General features: G+C 43.8%; 1 protein-coding gene across 6 annotated transcripts in view; it reads right to left on the bottom strand.

Moving 5' to 3' along the window:
• Window positions 1-19,093, bottom strand: part of Enox1 (ecto-NOX disulfide-thiol exchanger 1) — a 259,391-nt gene that overhangs the window by 4,387 nt on the left and 235,911 nt on the right. For all 6 annotated transcript variants that reach the window (XM_035452283.1, XM_035452285.1, XM_035452286.1 and 3 more), the window contains 2 exons: window positions 16,585-16,687; window positions 9,424-9,509 (listed from right to left, as the gene is read on the bottom strand). In XM_035452283.1, the coding sequence (XP_035308174.1) occupies window positions 9,424-9,509; window positions 16,585-16,687 (189 nt within the window). The remainder of the gene's footprint in view (window positions 1-9,423; window positions 9,510-16,584; window positions 16,688-19,093) is intronic.

Below are 19,093 nucleotides of genomic sequence, written 5' to 3'. Positions count from 1 at the left end.
TCCAAACCAACAACCAAACCCTGAGAACTCCAAATGGACCAGGATCATACACACTATCTTTAGAGTTTCTATTGCTGCAATAAAACGACAACCAAAAAGTTTTTTTTTTTCCAAGTTGGGGAAGAAAGGGTTTATTAGACTTCCACTTCCACACTGATGTTCATTATCAATGGAAGTCAGGACAGGAACCTGGAGGCAGGAGCTGAGGCAGAGGCCATGGAGGGGAGCTGCTTACTTACTTGCTCCTCATGGCTTGCTCAGCTTGTTTTCTTATAGAACCCAGGATCACCAGCGGAGGGAAGGCACCACTCACCATGGGCTGGGCCCTCCCCCACTGATCACTAATTGAGAAACGTCTTACAGCTGGATCTCATGGAGGAACTTCTTCGGCTGGGGGATCCTTCCTCTCTGATGACTATCTCGGGTCAAGGTGATACAGAAGCAGCCAGTACAACCACTTCCATGCTTTTCTACTGAGCACCACTCCAGAAATCACAACCAATGGGGCAGCCGGTGATAGGCAGCCCTGGGCAATACTCACTTCAAGGCACTGTACTCACTTTAGACCTGTTTTCTCATTTGTAAGACCAGGGAATTCACTGGGAAGAAACTCACTACATGCTTTGAGGGCTGGATCTGAGTGCTGGCTTCTGTGTTCGTGTGAGTTCTGGGATGAATCATTCGAAACCTACCTATCTGCTAGGCCGTGGTACAGAGCTCAAACTGAGACATCTGTGGTGCAGTGTTAGAGTGGAATACTAGTGGCAAGGAAATTTACTATGTATTGCATGCTGCTCTTATTTATTCATTTCTTATGGAGGTGCACAGAAGCCAGTGTGCAAGTGAGAGGACACCATACGTCATCTGTCCTCTCTGTATGAGAGTTTCAGAGATTGAACTCAAGTCATCAGGTTGCATGGCAAGTGCCTTTACCCACGGCACAATTTTTTGTGCATTGAATACGTGGCCCTATAACACAAAAAACTACAGACGGTTAAACTGAGGTGGAAAGGCGTTAAATGAGTTACCCCAGTCCAGCATATTAGGCTTTCACCTGATCCTAGAAACCTTTTCTAAAGACAGTCACCATGCACATCAGGGGAAGATGACGAGAAGCTGCTTCTAGGCCAGTGTGATGGGTTTCAGGCCTTTCCCGGCTCCTGACACTTTTGCGATGCTTTGCACTTAGGAATAAGCAGTATTTTAATTTGCCTCATCTTCTCTTCCTTACTAGTCACCACCTCTTGTCATTTTCCTCTCAGTGTCTCTTTCTACCAGTATGTTCTTCTAATAATTACTCCTTCAGGAAGGACTGAACTGTGGATGAGTTTTACAAAAGGAAACAGTAGAACAGGCTCCATAGTAATTCAAAGGCTTATGTGGTGTGACATCACAGAGGAAACCTGTGAAACGAGCTGCATTTGTTTCCTTCTCTGCTGGCTCTAGCTCAAGCCTACAGCCTCCTCGCCAGACCTGTAGACACAGGCACAAACTAGCACCAGTGGGCAAGTCAGGGAAGTGATGGAGCCTGCACGTCCCATACTGCCAGGTAAGGCAGGCTGGACTGGATGGGGCACTAAAAAGATACCCACGAATGCTGTGCCATGGCTGGGGAGCCAGCCAGGCCAAGTGCAAAGGTGGAGATAGATATTCTATAGGATACACTGGCTTTTGACCTTTAGAGTGCGTGTGAATCCAGTGTGGTATGAACTTTACTTTACTCAGGCTTTGAGATCTCTGACTGTGATCTCACCCTGTCTAGGTAGGTACTTTACCAGGTCATATCTGATTTTCAGGTTATTTAATACTTTTTGGTGGGGGTGGGGTTGCTGATATTGAACCCAGGACTTTGCACACGTGAGTCCAATGTGCCTATTTTTTATGTGTTGCACCATTTTCTCAACTATAAGCTATGGGAGATTAGACCTCTAAGCTTATATGTCTTCTGTGTGATGGCCATCTTGCCCTGTTCTTGTCTGGACTGGAGGATTAACCTGACCACATATAAAGGACTGACATATTCTAGTATTGCTTGGGTGTCATGTGACCCCATGCTTCCCTCACTGTGAGTTGGTCTCTCTTCTTGACTGCAAAAGAAAGTCTATTCCCTTCTAGAAGTGCTATGATATCTAAAAAAGCACATCCATTACAGTCTTAGTAATCTTTCATTAATGCTTGGTGACAGCTGGCTGTTAACACCAGCACATGTATCATGGTGATGATTATTCTCGTGGGAAATTTAAACATACCACTAGGAACATTTCACCTACCATCACCATCCACCTATGATCCAAGGAGAGAACAGTGAGCCATTAAAGGCAAAATCAGGATCTCCCAGAAACAAGAAGGATGCTGAAATTCTGTATGTGCAGAGGGAAGCTTTAAAAATGCTGATGAGCTTTCCTGGGTAGAAAATGCTCACCTATCTCTGAGCACCCACGCTGATATGGTGTCCTGCCACCGGGGCAGGTCTGCCTGCCTCTGGAAGCATCCCTGATCATGTCATACTGCAGCTGTTGTTTTGGAACCAGATCTTCCACACTAGGAGTTTTGGGTACAGGCTGAAAACTATGCAGGGGGCAGGGCAGCCTGCCACATACAGAGGACAGAATTACAGTCCTTTGAAGAGGTAAATTTGCCCAGAGTGGTGGTGTATGCGTTTAATCCCAGCACTTGGGAGTCAGAGGCAGGCAGATTTTGTGAGTTTGAGGCCAGTTTGGTGTACTTAGTTGGTCTACATGGAGTTCCAGGCCAGTCAGAGCTGAAACCCTGCTTCAAAACAAAATGTATTTACATACATGTACACACCACACCACACACACACACACACACGTATGTGTGTGTGTGTGGTATATGTGTGTGTGTGTGTGTGTGTGTGTGTGTGTGTGTGTGTGTGTGTAAATTGGAGAAGAGTGGTTCTCAACATGTGGGTCACAGCCCCTTTGGGGGTCAAATGACCCTTTCACAGGGGTTGCATATTAGATATTTATTATACATTATGATTCACATATAATAGTAGCAAAATTATAGTTATAAAGTAGCAATGAAATAATACGGTTGGGGGTCACCCCAACGTAAGGAACCACATTAAAGGGTCACACCATTAGGAAGACTGAGAACCACTGACTATATGAGCAGTTAAAAGGAGCAAAAGAAGAAAGGCAGGAAGTAGTCAGTGGCCACAGCTCCAATCCATGGTCTATGTGTCTTAGTATCATGGGGAGGGTAGCCTTGCCCTGTGAAATCTTGGTCAAAGCGGAGGAGTAGTCTGTTCTGGAGCCTCTGGAAGCCCTTGCCCTGTCTCTCTGAAAGAACTATTCTGAATTGTCTCACATTTCTGATAGAAGCTGGGAAAAAGCCAAAGGGGTGGAGTATACATATGTCATTATCAAGAACAATAATAATATTTAACTGGCAAATGGCCTATTATTGGGCTACATGGTTTTAGGAGCCACGAACAATTTGCATGCCCAACATAATTTAAATGAATTCCTGCCTTTTCTTCCATTCCCAATCGGAGCCTTCGGGGAAATGCTAGTAAAACAGTTACATTACAGGGCTGGACCAGGCCTGCTTTTCTTGCTTTCATCAGTATAGGGATGATCAGAATCTAAATGCCAGTTCACAATTGTGCTGCTGGTGGTGGCAAAACTCAAGGAAACTGTGTTGCTCTGAGTGTACTTCAGAGTGTTTTTATTACAGGAAGAAAACTCAGGGTGTGGTGGTGGGTTCCATGCTGACTTAAGGCAACAGTAACCAAAGCTCTGCACAGGGCCATGATTCCAATTCATTCTGATTAACCAGAGGCAGCTGGGCCTGGCTGCTGCCTTGGAGACCCACAGCATCCTCAGGCTGCCTGCAGATCCAGGACTATGAGCCTTTTGGCAGCTGATGTGGGGACAAGGCCCCTGCGAATACTTAGAGAGCAAACCTTTTATTATTTTGCTCTCTCCTTAAAACCCTGAAGATACAGATTCCAGAATTCATCAATTCTGGATTAAAAAGCCTAAATATCCCCATAGCCTTCCTGGGCTAGAAAGAATGTGTGGTGCAGTCCCTGGCTCCAGGCAGTTTGAGAATCCTTTGTGATACATTTACCTCAGGAGTGAGGACAAAACTTAGCAGCACTACTGGGCATTTCCCCGAGGAGATGGAGGGCTGTGTGGGGGTGAATGGAGTCCCTGTGTGTCTCCCTTCTGAGGGAAACATATTGCTGTCTTCTAAACTAGAACTGCCCTTAGGGTCCTACGGATTTCACTGTGGCTGGATGATGTGCTCATCTCACCACTGACAGCAGGTGCCCAGGTGGTTCCCACACCAAACCCCCCAATACCTGGGTCTTAAGCTCCTTTACTGTACCTTTCCTACCATAGGAGGAGGGAACACTATTGTTCTGACCACAGGGCTGTCTTGAGGCAGCCTTGCACACTGTAGCTAGGCTGTTATCCCAACCCTAAGCATATAGGGAGGAAGGAGGTCTGGAGAAGGCTCTGGCTGAGGCCCAGCTTCTGTCCACTCCCAGGGCATTACAGAAGAAGGGATCAGAGGGAGAAGTGTCCTGTCCATAGGTATACAGACAGGGTTTTCCAGGTCCCATTGCTGGTGGGCATTCCCAAGTGGCAGCAGAAAGAACCTCAGTTTTTACATGGTGCCTAGCCACTGTACCTTTGACATCATCCACTATTGTCAGGACTGAGTGTGGGCATCCCAGAGTGGAGGCGGTGGTTCTTACCTCTATTTCTCCTCATATGGGGTCTGGGTCCATACCAATCCCAGAGCTGGATAGGGGACCATTACATGGCCCCTCCAATCTCCATCACGCCTGCATGAACTATTGTGTGTCCACTGTGTGTGGCCTGCAGAGACTGTTGAGTTGCTCTGTATACTCACCAGAATATAGCTGACAAAGTCTCCAAACACAACTAAAGAACCTGCAAGTAGACTAATCTAAAGTGTCCAGAGCTGACAACGTGAGACAAACTGACATCTTGAGGCCACCAGAGAGAGCCACTTTCTGAGAAGTCCCCTCCTGCCATGAAAGTAGTAGCAGTTGATCGGCCACATGCAGAAATCTCAGCCGAGGAGCACAGGACCATGGAAAAATTCAAATTTTCTTGGAGCACATTCCAAAGCAATTAAAATAATATCTACTAGAGGATTCAAAGACTGATTATATAAAAACTCATAAAATTCAAGACAATACAGATAGTTTAAGTAAAATTAAGAGAATGGTCACAAGTAACCCACCAAAATTGTACCACGAAGACATAAACCCAACTAACCCAATCACAAGCAATGAGAATGGGATTCACACTAAAATATCTACCAAGAAGGAAAAGCCCAGGGTCACATGGATTCACTACTGAATCTTACAAAACTTCTGAGATACTACTGCCAATTCATCTCGAACTATTCTAGATGAACTCATTCTATGTAGCCAGCACTTTCCTGTTACCAAAACCTTACAAGGACACAATGAAAAAAGAAACATCCCTGATAAATACTTAAATGCTGATAGATTCAATTTGCTAGTATTTTGTTGAGAATTTTTGCACATCAAAAAGATCACCATGACAGAATGAAGTTATGAGTGCTTCTGCATATGAAAATCAATAAATGCAATTTATCACAATTTAACACAAGGATAAAAATAATCCCAGTAAGTAGAAAACACATATGAAAAAGTTAATATCCTTTCATAATAAAATTTCTGAATAGATTAGTTATTATGGTTTAGCATAATAAAGGCTAAACACAACAAACCATAGGTAACATCATAGAAAATAAGGACATGCTAAAAGCATTTAATCTAAGACACAATATAAACTCACAAAGTAAACATTAAAAATAGCTTCAGGAAGTCCCTGAAACTGACCGGATTCACTAGTTTCTTCCCTTCCCAAATATACAAGCAGGAAGGACTGCTGAAAACCATTTTCAGACCAGCTGAGCTGCCTGGAAGAAAGCTAAGCCCACTGAACTGCATAGAAGTGACTGAAACCAACTAACTGGTCTACTATATAAGGCCATTACAACCTGATGACCAGCCTGGAAGTTTTACAGCTTTTGTGAGGGGTCACCCATGCTGCAGTGGGCTTTTGGTGATACATCTGTCTTTATATCATCTCTGTCTGATAAATAACACCACTAAAACTGTGATACATCAATTAAGACTTTGATGACATCCTTAATTTGACCTGTCATCAATTCCCTCTCTGGGGTGAATATACCTTTCTTCATGTGTCCTCATGAATAATGTCATAAACACATATAGGGATAGTTGACTACAGGGGCTAATAAAGGGAAAATGGGGGTGAGAGCAATATAGAAGAAAAGGCAAAGGGATAGTCATAGGGAATTGTAGTTTATGCTTATATGTAATTGCATGCCTGGATATATAAAGTTATGTCACTTGGGGTGTTAATGCTTCCCCCAAGAGTCATAAATTATTTAACAAAAACTCTAATTCTAGACAGGATAAACCTCCTTTTGAGTTGTTGGTCAGGGGAGAAAAAAACAAACAAATCAATGACAGGCTCTTGGTTGCTTCCCAGAACTTGAAGGTAAGTCCTTATTGCTGACTTTAAACTGAGGACTTGTAGGAATCAAGCCAGAACTGATCTGGAAGTCTCCTCCATGAGGATTAACTCTCTATAGTATGGGGCAATGCAGCTGCCCAGAGCCTACTTACATAAAAGTAAGTTTAGGGGCTACAATAAGATATCTCCAAAGGTACAATGCGGTGCTACATCTTGGCAAGAAACAACAACTCTCTAATTGGATTAAAGTTTGCTCAATAGGAGGAGATTCCTGCCTACTACTGTAAACCTAGCCAACTATCCATTGCTGAGCCCATGGAACCTAGAGGACAACTTACTACTGCAACTTTCCCAAACCATTGTGATTTCTAAGTACGTTCTAAATGCTCTCCTTATACCCACAGTCACAGTAGCCCTGGCTTCCCATAAAGGAGCTGATTTTTGCAGCAGGGACCATTACAGAACACTACAAATGGTCAAAATGCAAAGAATTCCCCGTGCCCATCCAAAATGGGAACATCTACAATACAACTCCTACACCGAAGGCTCAGGGAACATTGTAGAAGAGGGATGGGACTATTTTATGAGCCAGAGGATGCCTGCTATGACATTGTGTTTTCTATATATGACAGGAAGCCTTCACCCATGTAGGCAATATAGTAGCCTAAACAAGACCTGAACAATGACAATGCCAGTTGACTCGCCATGCCAAGGTGGATGGCAGAAATTTAACTACAGGCAATTAGTGACTACTTCGAAAGGAATAGTCTTTCCCAAGGATGAGCCCCTAGTTGATTATCCAATACCAGTGGTCATTCTTAAAAATGCGCACATCAGAGTAACACTAAATGGGCTCAGATTATTGTGTTTGTATGTATGTAAATATGTAATAATAATAAGGATAAATAAGTCAGTCAGTATATGGGCATGTGAACTGAACTAATAGCTTTCAAAAGAAGTGAGAATGGACAGTATGTATGAAACGTTTAACATCCTTGGCCATCACAAAAATTCCCATCAGAACTACAGGGAGATTCTCTATCACCTTGTTTACGTTGACTATTGGGAAAACAAATAACAAATGCTGCTTAGGAAGAAGGGAAAAGGAACCCTTTTATGCCCCTGCTGGGACTGTGACTTGGTCCATTCACCATGGAAATCATTATGGAGTTTCCACAGAGAAATTAAATGTAGGGAATAGGGAGATGGTTCAGTGGTTAAGAGCACTGACTGCTCTTCCAGAGGCCTGTAGTTTGATTCCCAGCAGCTACATGGTAGCTCACAACCATCTGTAAGTCCAGTTCCATGGGGATCCACCCTCTTCTGGCCTCTGCAGGCACTGTACATGCATGGTGTACAGACATGCAGGTCAAACAACCATAGAGATAAAATAAACTTTGAAAAATACTAAAAGTAGAACTATTACGATCAAGCTATACAACTCTAGGTATTTACCCAAAGAAATATCAATTAGGATATAGAGATACCTACCTACCCATGTACCCTATTACAATATTTATAATAGCCATATTATGTAACTAGCTTGGGTGTCAATCAACAGATTAATAGGTTTGCGGTACAGAATTACTCACCTATCAAAGAGTGAAATCTTGGCATTATGTTAAGTGAAATAAGCCAGCGCAGAAAGGCAGGTGCTGCATCTCACTCAATTGGAAACAAGCACTTGATGTAAGTGGAACAGTGATTACTAATTCTTGGGAAGGGGGTGACGAGAGGGAGGCAGAAAAATGCCCTGCTAAACTCCTCTAATATGTACAATTAATGTGTATGAATAGAAAAAAATTAAAGCCTAAAATCTAACTCCTTTCATCCTTCATAAAAAGGCACAAACACTGACTAGAAACCACTTGCAGTTCCAGATGCTTCCTCTTACAGGGGAGGACTCGGGGCTACTGAAAGCTCAAGCAGGGTTGTGATCATGTCTAGGTAAAGTCAGCAGCATCAAGTAAGGATGCAGCGAGGTAATGTAATCGGTGCCACCCACTGAATATAGAGGATGCCCTAGACATCACTGCAGGGGCACAGAGCTGCAGGCTGAGCAGTTGGTCAGCCTGCTGTACTTTTCTTTGCCTGATGGTGGCGCTTCTATTTATTTCCGCAGTCTTTACAGCAGTTTTCTCTGGATCCCTGTGATCTCTCAGGTTATCTCATTAGCTGCTGTAATGAGCCTTTTTGTGGCTCTCACTGCCAGCCCTAGTAAAGGGCGTGGCTTTATCAACAGCAGCCCCTCTCAATTGTCCCCCTTAATACAGAGATTGCACCCTATTTATCCCCAGTCTCTTTGCATCTGTCAAAAACACTGCTAATTTTCAGACAAGAAAGCTGAACTTCAGGAAAATGGCATAAAGATGTCTGGTTCTGAGTGTGACCCTCAGGGGCACAGTTGAGAATAGCTGAGCAGTCATTTTTTAATTTTTTTAACACTTACAAAATCATGTAAAAACAGCTACTGATAGCATTTTCTTGAGCATCACATCAGATCTTTAAGCTATTGACAGTGCTGGTCCCACCACGTGAAATCTCTAACATTGACTCTTGTGTGAACATGGCCGGCCTAAGGAACCTGCCTGCCTCATTCGCCTTGGAAACTTTCAGGCCAATCTGTAACTTCAAATCTCTCACAAGCTTTTCAAAGCATGGTGGCATCTCTTGACAGTGACAAGCCACCGTTACTTTAAATAGCTGATTTTTGTTTATAGAGAGACAAAAGCAAGTAGATGACAACTGTCTGCCAAAACCCTGGGTCCCCCGAGAGGTGTTCATATGTGGTTCTATACTAATGCAGCTCACACAGCATCCACCTGCAGCAAGCAAGCAACCCACTGTATTCCAACAATCAAAGTTCCAACAAAGAAACAATTACCTTAGAGTCCAGCTGCTGCATGTATGACCACAGGTACTCTATATTGGCTCCGAAAGGGTGGACATGAAGAAACGTTGATATGATCCCTGAATTAAGAAAGACAAACATCTGAAGTTATTTGGAGGACAGTGGGAAGGCTCAGTTAACAAATACCACCTAACCTTATGAACTTTCATGACACTGAGTCACGGTCTGGCTATTTCCAACACCTCTCAATCAGCATCCAGGAACAGCAACGGTGGCACAGCCAAGGGAATGGGGATGTCTGTGGTCAGCATGGCTAGACTCTGGGGTTATGCACAGATGAATAGATGTGTTTCCAAGCAAGGACTCCTGGAAGCAGTTCAACTACCAAGTTCATTGATTTACCAATCTAAAATTATAGTTTTGGGGAGATTAAATGATCTTTTTTCTCTCAGTGGACTTTGTAGTCTGAAAATGGCTCAGACAGCTGTGTCAGAGATCACACTGCCTTGAGTGTCCTTGATAACTACAGTTGCTTGTTATGAAAAGTGTGTAATCTACACATCCCAACATGCTCTCCGTGGACCTTTCGTGGGTTATCTTCCACAGGCTGTGGCTGCTGGGGGGAAGGGAGGAGCACTCTCCTTCTCTGCTGTAATGTACAGGATCATTTGCAAAGGTCTGGGAGTGGGCACTCTGGCAGAAAGCCTTTCCATCACAGGACCAACCATCAGGGTTGTTCCGCCTAACTGCTGGATATGAGTGTCAGGACCAAACTGAAAAGTGTGACCTTCCTACCCTCGCTGCTCCCTGGTTCAAAAGCAAAATAGTGAGGGAGTCAGTTCCACAGACCATGTCCTGCTCTTTGCGGAAAGGTGGAGCTTAGATGGACACTTTAGAGTCTTTAAGCAGTTTTGAGATGTATGACATCTCCTACATTGTGTACTGTGGGAACCACTGCTAGTGAGTCAAAGGTCACCTGCCTAAAATGCATTTGGGGCAAGCACTGGCCAAGCAGGAGGTCATCCTACATTTGCAGGGGCCTTGAACCGATTAGGGATGGTGTTTGTCCTCTGTGATATGCAGGATGATCATGACTGAGTGTCAGGCAGATTTCAAAGACAAGCTCCCAGCTTATCCTTTGGCTGAGGATAGAGAATTGAAGATTCTAGATGAGTACTCTTGATGACTGTCTTTTGAGGTTTCTTCACACGAGGTTTGCATGAGGATGGCAGGAACATTACATCTTCATCAATTTGAAAGATGAGGATTCTCAGACTGCCTGTTCTGACAGAGAGCTCACCTTTTATTCTGAGTCTATGCAGGTCTTTCTTTCTCTTATGACATAAGTTTTATGACATAATAGGAGCCGTCTCTAGGTGATGATGGTGATTTTAACATCTTTAAGTGACCACTTGAGACAATGCAGTTTCTATGTTCTGTATGCTCAGTTTTCTCAGTTGGGGGCAGCTTTGTAAATTAGGTCTTTTTGAAAGGAACTGGGCTGCTCCCTGGAATGGAAAAGGGATAGCTATGCAGGGGGTGTGTAGGTAACCATAGCTGCTGTGAATTCGTGCATACAATAGCCATGTCACGTCCAGAAGATGCAGTACACAGCACTCATCCCTCTCCTCTGGCTTTTACACTCTTTCCACATCCCCAGCCTGCCCCCTTGTGCCGTGTTCCTGAGTCTTGGTGCAGATGTCTCACTTGGGCCTGGAACTCCATTTCTCACTCTCAGCGCTCTGACCAGTTATGCATCTTTCCCGTTAACTGCTGCTTCCTGTGACAAGAAGCTTCTCTGGGCAAGACTGACAGCAGTCCAGGAATAGGGGGTGCGAATGTTTAAGTGCTAGCCCACACCTGGGCAGAGATGAGTCCATGATTGACAGGCCCCGCCCCTTAATGGGGACCTATGAGTAGTAGACAGCAGCCGAGGAGGGGAGGATCTGTAGTTTTTGGTGTCATGGCCACTGGTAGGTTTCTCCTGCTCCAGTGGGTGGCCACACACACGCAGCACAAACTGGATGAACTTAGAAAGTTACACACACACACACACATGCAAAACAACAATCTAAAAGACAGATATGAAGTTAGGAGGATGTATGGAGGGAGTTAGAGGTGGGAAATAGGAGGTGTAGATATGATCATGTTTCTCTTTAAGTTTCTCTTTAAAAAGAAAAAAATAAAAGGAAGGGGTGTTATAACTCTAAAGTTTAATGAAAATTGCCAACATGTTCGCAAATGGACACTCGTTTCTGGCGCTCTGGGAACAGCCTCCACACTTGGTAAGAGGAACCCTGGGAACTGAAGTGGAGGCTTAGCTGAGCGGGTGGGCTCTGTTGCCCTGCTTACTCCTGTGAGCAGAAGCACCCCCCCCCGACTTAAGAATGTGTTCCCAGTAGTCCAAAACTCATTTGTAAGTCGACAGTCTAAGTAGGATAAAAGGAGCAGATGTTGTACTACTGGGGCTTTTTGCATGTCTCAGAGCCCTAAAAGCTACTTGAGAAAATGCAAAGCAGCTCTGTATAAGGAGCAGCAGATCCCATTTGGAAGGCCCATTCTAGCAGGCCACATAAGAGCAGTCCATCAGGATCATCTATCCTAGCCTTGTTTTAAACCTCACTACGACTAAGTTGGCCGTGTTTGAATGAACTAGCTGCCCCTCACTGGTGTTTCACTTTAAGCACACAGTGGCAATATGACACCAAGGCGCTGGACACAGCAGTGTGCAAGACAGAAAAAGGGACATTTCTGTGGATTTCCAGTCTAGATGACCAACACAGATGGTATACACAAATATTAAGACGAAAGGCAGTATTTTCAGATGGTGATAAACATAACAAAGCGAAAATCATCTACAGAACCCAGAGTGCCTGGGGGTTAGTGGAGAGCTGTTTTACAATGACAGGTCAAAGGCAGGCTTCTCTGAGACAGTGGCATCTTCCAAGTGGGAGATGTAAGGAGCCTACCATACCAGTCTCAGGGAGTCCATGCACAGTCCTTGGGCAGTGCAAGGACCTTGAGCTTGGAGCAAACAGTCGAGAGAAACTAGGTTTAAAGAGAAATCAGGCACCAGGGAAATGTCCAGAGATCTACAAGGATGACACCAACTAACCATCTAAGCAACAGCAGAGAGGCTACCTTAAATGCCTGCCCCTGATAATGAGATTGATGACTAACTTATATTCCATCCTAGAGCCTTCATCCAGCAGCTGATGGAAGTAGAAGCAGACACCCACAGCCAAACACTGAACTGAACTGGAATTCAGTTGCAGAGAGGAAGGAGTGATGCAAAGGGGTCAAGACCAGGCTGTGGAAACCCACAGAAACAGCTGACCTGAACAAGGGGGAGCTCTTGGGCCCCAGACTGATCACTGGGAAACCAGCATGGAACTGATCCAGACCCCATGAATGTGGGTGTCAGTGAGGAGGCCTCGGAAATCTATGGGGGCCTCTTGTAGTAGATCAGTACTTATCCCTAGCATAGGAATGGACTCTGGAGCCCATTTCACATAGAGGGACACTCCCCTCAGCCTAGACACATGGCGGAGGGCCTAGGCCCTATCCCAAAGGATATGACAGACCCTGAAGACCCCCATGGAAGACCTCACTCTCCCTTGGGAGCAGAAATGGTATGGGATAGGTAGGGTGTTAGCGGAGGGAGAGGGAACGGGGATTGACATGTAAAACAATCTTGTTTTTAATTTAAATAAAAAGTGGAGGGTAAAAAGGACTAGGGGTATCTGGAGAGGGCTGCAGCTCACATTTAGGTGTTGGAAAATCCAAAGGGGATTATATTATTTTATGGTTGCTTAAATTATACACACACACTTTAATCGAAGCTATGATAATCAGAGTAAAATGGCCCCCTCCCCAGACTAAAACAAACAAACAAAAAAACCAATGCCAGGTATGGAAAACTCCCTTTGAGCTATTGGTCATGGGAGTACAAAAGACTCCAAAACAATTTCTGTTGCCTTTCAGTGCCTTCCAGAAAAAGATGAGTCCCTGTTCCTGAAGACACAACACACTCCGTACACAGGGTTTGGAGGACTCGGTCTGGAGCTGACCTGGAAGCCTCTTCCCTGGTGACTAATTCTCAGAGTACCAGAAGAAGCCGTGCAAGCTTCCAAGGAGAAAGGACAGTAGTCCTGTCCAGCTGTGACTCCAACACGCCACAACAGTGGTCAGCACAGCAAGACTTTCTGAGAGAAGCTACAGCGGCCCTGTCTCCTAGGGGTAACCAACAGCCACTTACTAGAACGTCACGGCCACTGCCAGGAAAGAATTCATGCCTGCCTCTATCAAGTTAGCCAAATATGTGTGGCTGGTGAGGACATGGAACCTAGAGGAGAACCTGCCACCACTGCTAAGTTAGCTCTCACCTCGCAGCAAAGAGGCTTTTTCTTTTTTCTTCTTTTTTTTTTTTTTGCAGTAGACTAAATTAATTAGAGAAATTCATATGTGGTTAAAATGAGGAGGTCGACTGACCATGGATAACTACCCCGATTCACGCATTAAGAAGGCACCCTGTACACATAAGGCTTTGGGAACATCACGGAAGGGTGGGCGGGGGGAGGGATTGCAAGAGCCCGAGGACCGAGATGGCTGCTTCGAGTGATTGAGAGAGATTGTATGAAATTCTCTAAGAATTAATGAAAATACCATTTAAGAGTAAAAAAAGGAGAAAGTGAGCTGAGCATGAGCATCCCCCCTCCCCTTCTTGTGGGTCATGCTCCTGCTGCTGTCTCCACCATGATGGACTGTCATGCTGGGCCAAAATAAGTCCTTTCTTTCTTAAGTCACTTGTGTCAGGGTATTTCACCACAGTGACATGAACAGTAACAGAGGCAATGGCAGCCTTCCACAGGCTCCACTGCACAGCTGGGAGATACTTCTCCATCGTAGCTGCTTTTGGGGAGTCAGAAGGATTGCACTCTAACTCTAATTCTAAATTTTATAAGAATATAAATACAGATATCTAGAGGGTGGGCTTGGGGAGGAAGTCATCTCTTTTGTCACACTATCACTAGAGGAAGGTAAACTACCAAAAGAGAATTGAAAGGAAAAATTAGCCCTAGTTTTGTTTTGAACAAACACTAGTCTCCACCATCCTTTGTGGCAGAAAGGTTCTCGTATACTGATTTGAGATGAGTGTGTTCTTTTTTCTCTTTTACTGCGGCCCACTGTTTACATGTCAGCTGGCTCCACAGCCAAACCATGAGGAGAACATTCAGCCTGCTGTACATATGTTTACTGAAGATACTGACATCCTCATATTTTTCTTTTCTATTACACTCAAATTGCTAATTTCTTTTTTCTGATACTAAAGACATTAGCAGAGATAGAAAGTTATAAACAAAACCTCCCTGTCTACTCCCATTAATGTCTAATAATTAGGGGCTGGAGAGAAGGCGCAGCAGTAAAGATTGTGTATTATAGAGGACCCAAGTTTGATTCCAGCATCCATGTCAGGGAGCTCACAGCTGCCTCTAACTCCAGCTTCAGGGGCATCTGACTCCTCTGGCCTTCATGGGTACTTGCACACACACATCTATACATGTAATTATAATAATTAAGCACATATTTAAATCTTTGTGAAAAATGACTAATATGTGTGCATAAACATTTATAATCTACACAAATATTTTACACATGTACATTTTATACACAGAACTATTTAGAAGATACCATAAATGAAATATACTCTCCAAGGAGAATATAAAATAAAATAGGAGGCAATCTCCAGTGAAAAGGAAATTAACGGGGGGGGGGGGCTGTCAAAATTTTAAAACCTTGAAAGTTGTCAGCATTATTCACACCTTTAGAAAGTTTTCTATATGTCATTGTGAGTTTTGTTATAGACCCTGGGCATTGTGGGGGCAATAATCATATCTTAGTCATACAGAACAAAACATACAGTTGACAGAGTTGGAAATATTTTTCTGAGGGGAGAAGAAGCCAGTTAGCAACTACATATGGGCTTGTTTTGGGTTTCTAGAACTGACAGCGCATCAGCATGTCTTTAGAGATGTGTGCACCACATATTATTACAGCTGTATATCATCAGAGAGAAAAAAATAATTGGTTTTCCTTGGAGTATCTCTAAGTTGATGTCATATTCAATAACCTCATAGTTGAAAAATCTATATGTGATGGATGAAGTTTGGACTATCTTTTGAATTTAATTTCTCCTGTGCCAGCTTCTGCAGGCCCCAGTGAACCTGTCATTTTAAGGCAAGAGCTGATGCAATATTTAGAGGCTGTTGCTCCTGCCAGATAATGACCTGGGGGAGAACAGTTGGCCTCATGTATACTGTGGCCCCGATCCTGGCCATTAACCAACCACTCTGCAGAGGAGCCAGGATGAACCTGAAACTCCATACTGTGGTCTCTGCCAAGGTGCAGCCTGGACGAAGGCTGTGTGTCACAGGTGAAGGACAGCCCTTTCTTCTTGGGTTGGGAGGAAATTGTAAGGTGGGGTCCCGAGCACATTACCAACACACCACCCCCAGGAACATTTTCCTGGAAGAGTAAACTCTCTTACCTAGATCAATTGGATTAAAGATCTAAAAAACAAGATTTCTGTCTCAGTCCAAAGAAAAAGTCAGCCTGGCGGTATCTTTTGGAACACGTGAATATTGCACCTTTCTACCTCTCTCTGTTAGTAGCCAGCTTGTCTTGTTCATTTTGGCTAAATGGATCCACATGGACGTGGGAGACTGGTTTAGACTTTCCTGATCATCTTAACGTCATTACTCTGGATACAGCAATTAATAACCAGCATTATGGGCTGGTCTCAGGGCTGACTTTGGGATGGAGCCTCTGCTAAGGGGCTTAGAGGCTCATCTCTAGGTTCAGAACTGCCTAAAAGCCTGGATTCACTTATGAACTTCTGGACAAGAACCAACCAGCCTCTTTTTAAATTTTAAAATTCATATTTATGATATAGGAGATGCAAATTAACCTATTTTCTTGAACCCTGTTTTCAACTACCTAATGTTCCCAGTTCCTGATGAGAGGAACCTCTGCCAGTGCATATGACACTCATTTGAAATGTACACTGGGTAATCTTGATGAAATTAAGTCTGGCCTCTGATTGTCAACATGGTGGAAGTGAATTACTAAACTATTGCCCAAGTTGATTATCTGGGGATGATTTCTGTAAACAGATAATGTAAAGAGACTTCTTACCTATTAGCAGGGCCTCCTTCTCAGATTTTAAGCCTTGGATTCTTTTTTCACTATTGTTCTCCCGGTCTTGGTTAACCAATGCAACTGTTAGCACATTGATTTCCTATAAAGTAGAAACACAAAAGCCATGTAGGTGTTTATTTAGATTCTGTGCATTTTACTAATAAAACCCTCACCCATTTCTTAAACTCTATAAAACAGGCCATCCCTTCCTCTTAGAAGTACAGATAAAATCTTTTATTTATTTGTTCAATAATAGGCTCCTAACTGCTCCCATACAACCAAGATAGTCTCTAAGAGTAGCAGATTTGGCATAAGCTGTCTTAGATTTTTGGCAACTGAAAAAACAAACAAACAAACCAAACACCTCTATTCACTGAGGCTGTATTTGACGATAGCCACATTAATATGGTTAATATGTCTTATTCTAAACATGAAAATTTGGGGAGAGGTGTCAAAGCTTGCACAAGACTGATTAACTAGTGAACACAGACAACAGGATGGGCTTGAGAAGTGGAGGTACAGCTGCAGATGGAGTTCTTGGGTAGGAATGGATTCTTAGGCACAAGAGGGGAAGGCAGGTAAGTCAAAGCCTGGGGAGAATTTTTTTTTAACTAAACAATGGGGAATTGAACAAGAGCTGTACACACACGACATGTTGAAAGTGGGCTGTCTGGGATTATTTTTATGGTCTCCTAAAAGTTAAAGATAGAGATGGATATTTAAATCATATCCTCCCAGTATTGATTTATGACTTGAAATAGAAAGCAGCGTAATAGAAATTTAGTAGCTTGCACATACATACAATCACTAGGGAAGTTGAATCTTGTTGAAAGGAAGTTGCTAACTGAAAGACAGCTCCCTCCCCTTGAGAGAGATCCAGCATAGTCACATATATGCACCTCGTACTCAACCTTGCCACAGGTAAATGCCAGGGCAACAAAGAGAACACTGTATCTTGATGTGAGTGGTTGAAGGAGAATGCTGGAAATTAGCAAGAAAGATTACTACACCTCCAAATAATGTGTAGCAGCAGAAGGGTGCCCCAGAGAATGGAGCGAACTGCACCTTTAACACTAGGTCGCTGGCTGGGAGGCAGGGGCTCTCTGCTTTGTAAGGAAAAGGTAAGTGTCAAAGTGCCAGCAACCCCCAACATAAAAGTGGGGCAACTTCAGAATTCCTTAGTCCTAAGAAAGGATTAACACCAGCTCATGGGCTGTCTGGCTGCCCAAAGAAGGAACATGGGCTCTTCTAATGTCCAGATACAAAGCAATTAAGTTACTGCTAGAAGTCATCTTACATTAAAAGCCTTGAGACCTGTGTTTCTTCATAGGCTATCTGGTAGGCCCTGGAGAATACTACAGCTTCAAGACTAGTAACAGCCTGCCAGAGCCAAATGACAAAGTCCCACAGACCTAGGGGAGGAGGTCTCCTCCTTGGGATTGCAGTTACTAGTGTGGACAGTCCCTGCATTGACCATACTTGTCTCTTCATCCATTTCCTATAACTATAGAACCACAATTACCAATATTCTAGTGGCAACCATTGGCCCCAGGGATGGTCTCCTTCACATCATATACCATCAAGAACATGGGTAACAGCACTGTGAGCACAAATGCCATCTGCATTACACCCCAGGGGATGGATGTAGGAAAGGTATTTCCCACAGGTCATGGTCTGTGGACCAAAGATGCTGATGTCAAAGCCCTAGAATCATCTGCACATGTCTTTTGGGACCTACAGAAGATCATCTGTGTTCCACAGCTTCAGAGGAATGGCTACAGGACTTACTACAAGCCCAAGAACAACTCACAATTATACCATGAAGCTGTGATTCCCAGTACCATGTGCTCATCCAGTAACTCAAAAACTGAGTTGTTTCACTAGGCCCAGGGAAGGTCTCCTTCACATTCTGTGGCTCAGGGACTATTTTTCTTACATCCTTGGAGTCACTTGTACAATAGTAGATAGGAGTCTTTAACACTAACTTTTCTCAGTCATCCAGATAGGAAACAAATACCTGAGTTGAGCTATACTACTGAGCCAATGTGCCTAAAACATGTGAGGCCATTTCATTCAACAATATAGACTATGCATTACCACCGTGCTGAAAATTCTCTAAGATAGATCGTGTGTTAGGGCCACAAATCAATCTTCTTAAATTACAAAGAAAAATCATGTTGCTGTGCAGACACACAGAAGATCAAACTTAAAAGGAGGAAAGCTGTACTTTGGCTCATCCTGTTGTTTCAGCCAATGGTCACCTGACCTTGTTGAAGTGGCACAATATGGCAGGGAGTGTGTGACAGAGTGGAGCTGTTCGCCCCAGGGGAGGAGAAGGGGCTCTAGTGAGGGAGACAGTGGGACACAGGCATTAGGAAGCAGGAAACAGGTGACAATGCTCCCCCTTAACAATGTCCCCCCATTTGTTGTTCAGAGGAGTAAAAAAGACTTCTGAATTGATATAGGCTATTGCCATTGCCCTTAGTCATCTCTCAGAACTTGAAGA

This window comes from Cricetulus griseus, assembly GCF_003668045.3.
Source record: "Cricetulus griseus strain 17A/GY chromosome 1 unlocalized genomic scaffold, alternate assembly CriGri-PICRH-1.0 chr1_1, whole genome shotgun sequence".
NCBI classification, from domain to species: domain Eukaryota; kingdom Metazoa; phylum Chordata; class Mammalia; order Rodentia; family Cricetidae; genus Cricetulus; species Cricetulus griseus.
This window is presented reverse-complemented; position numbering and strand designations above follow the sequence as displayed.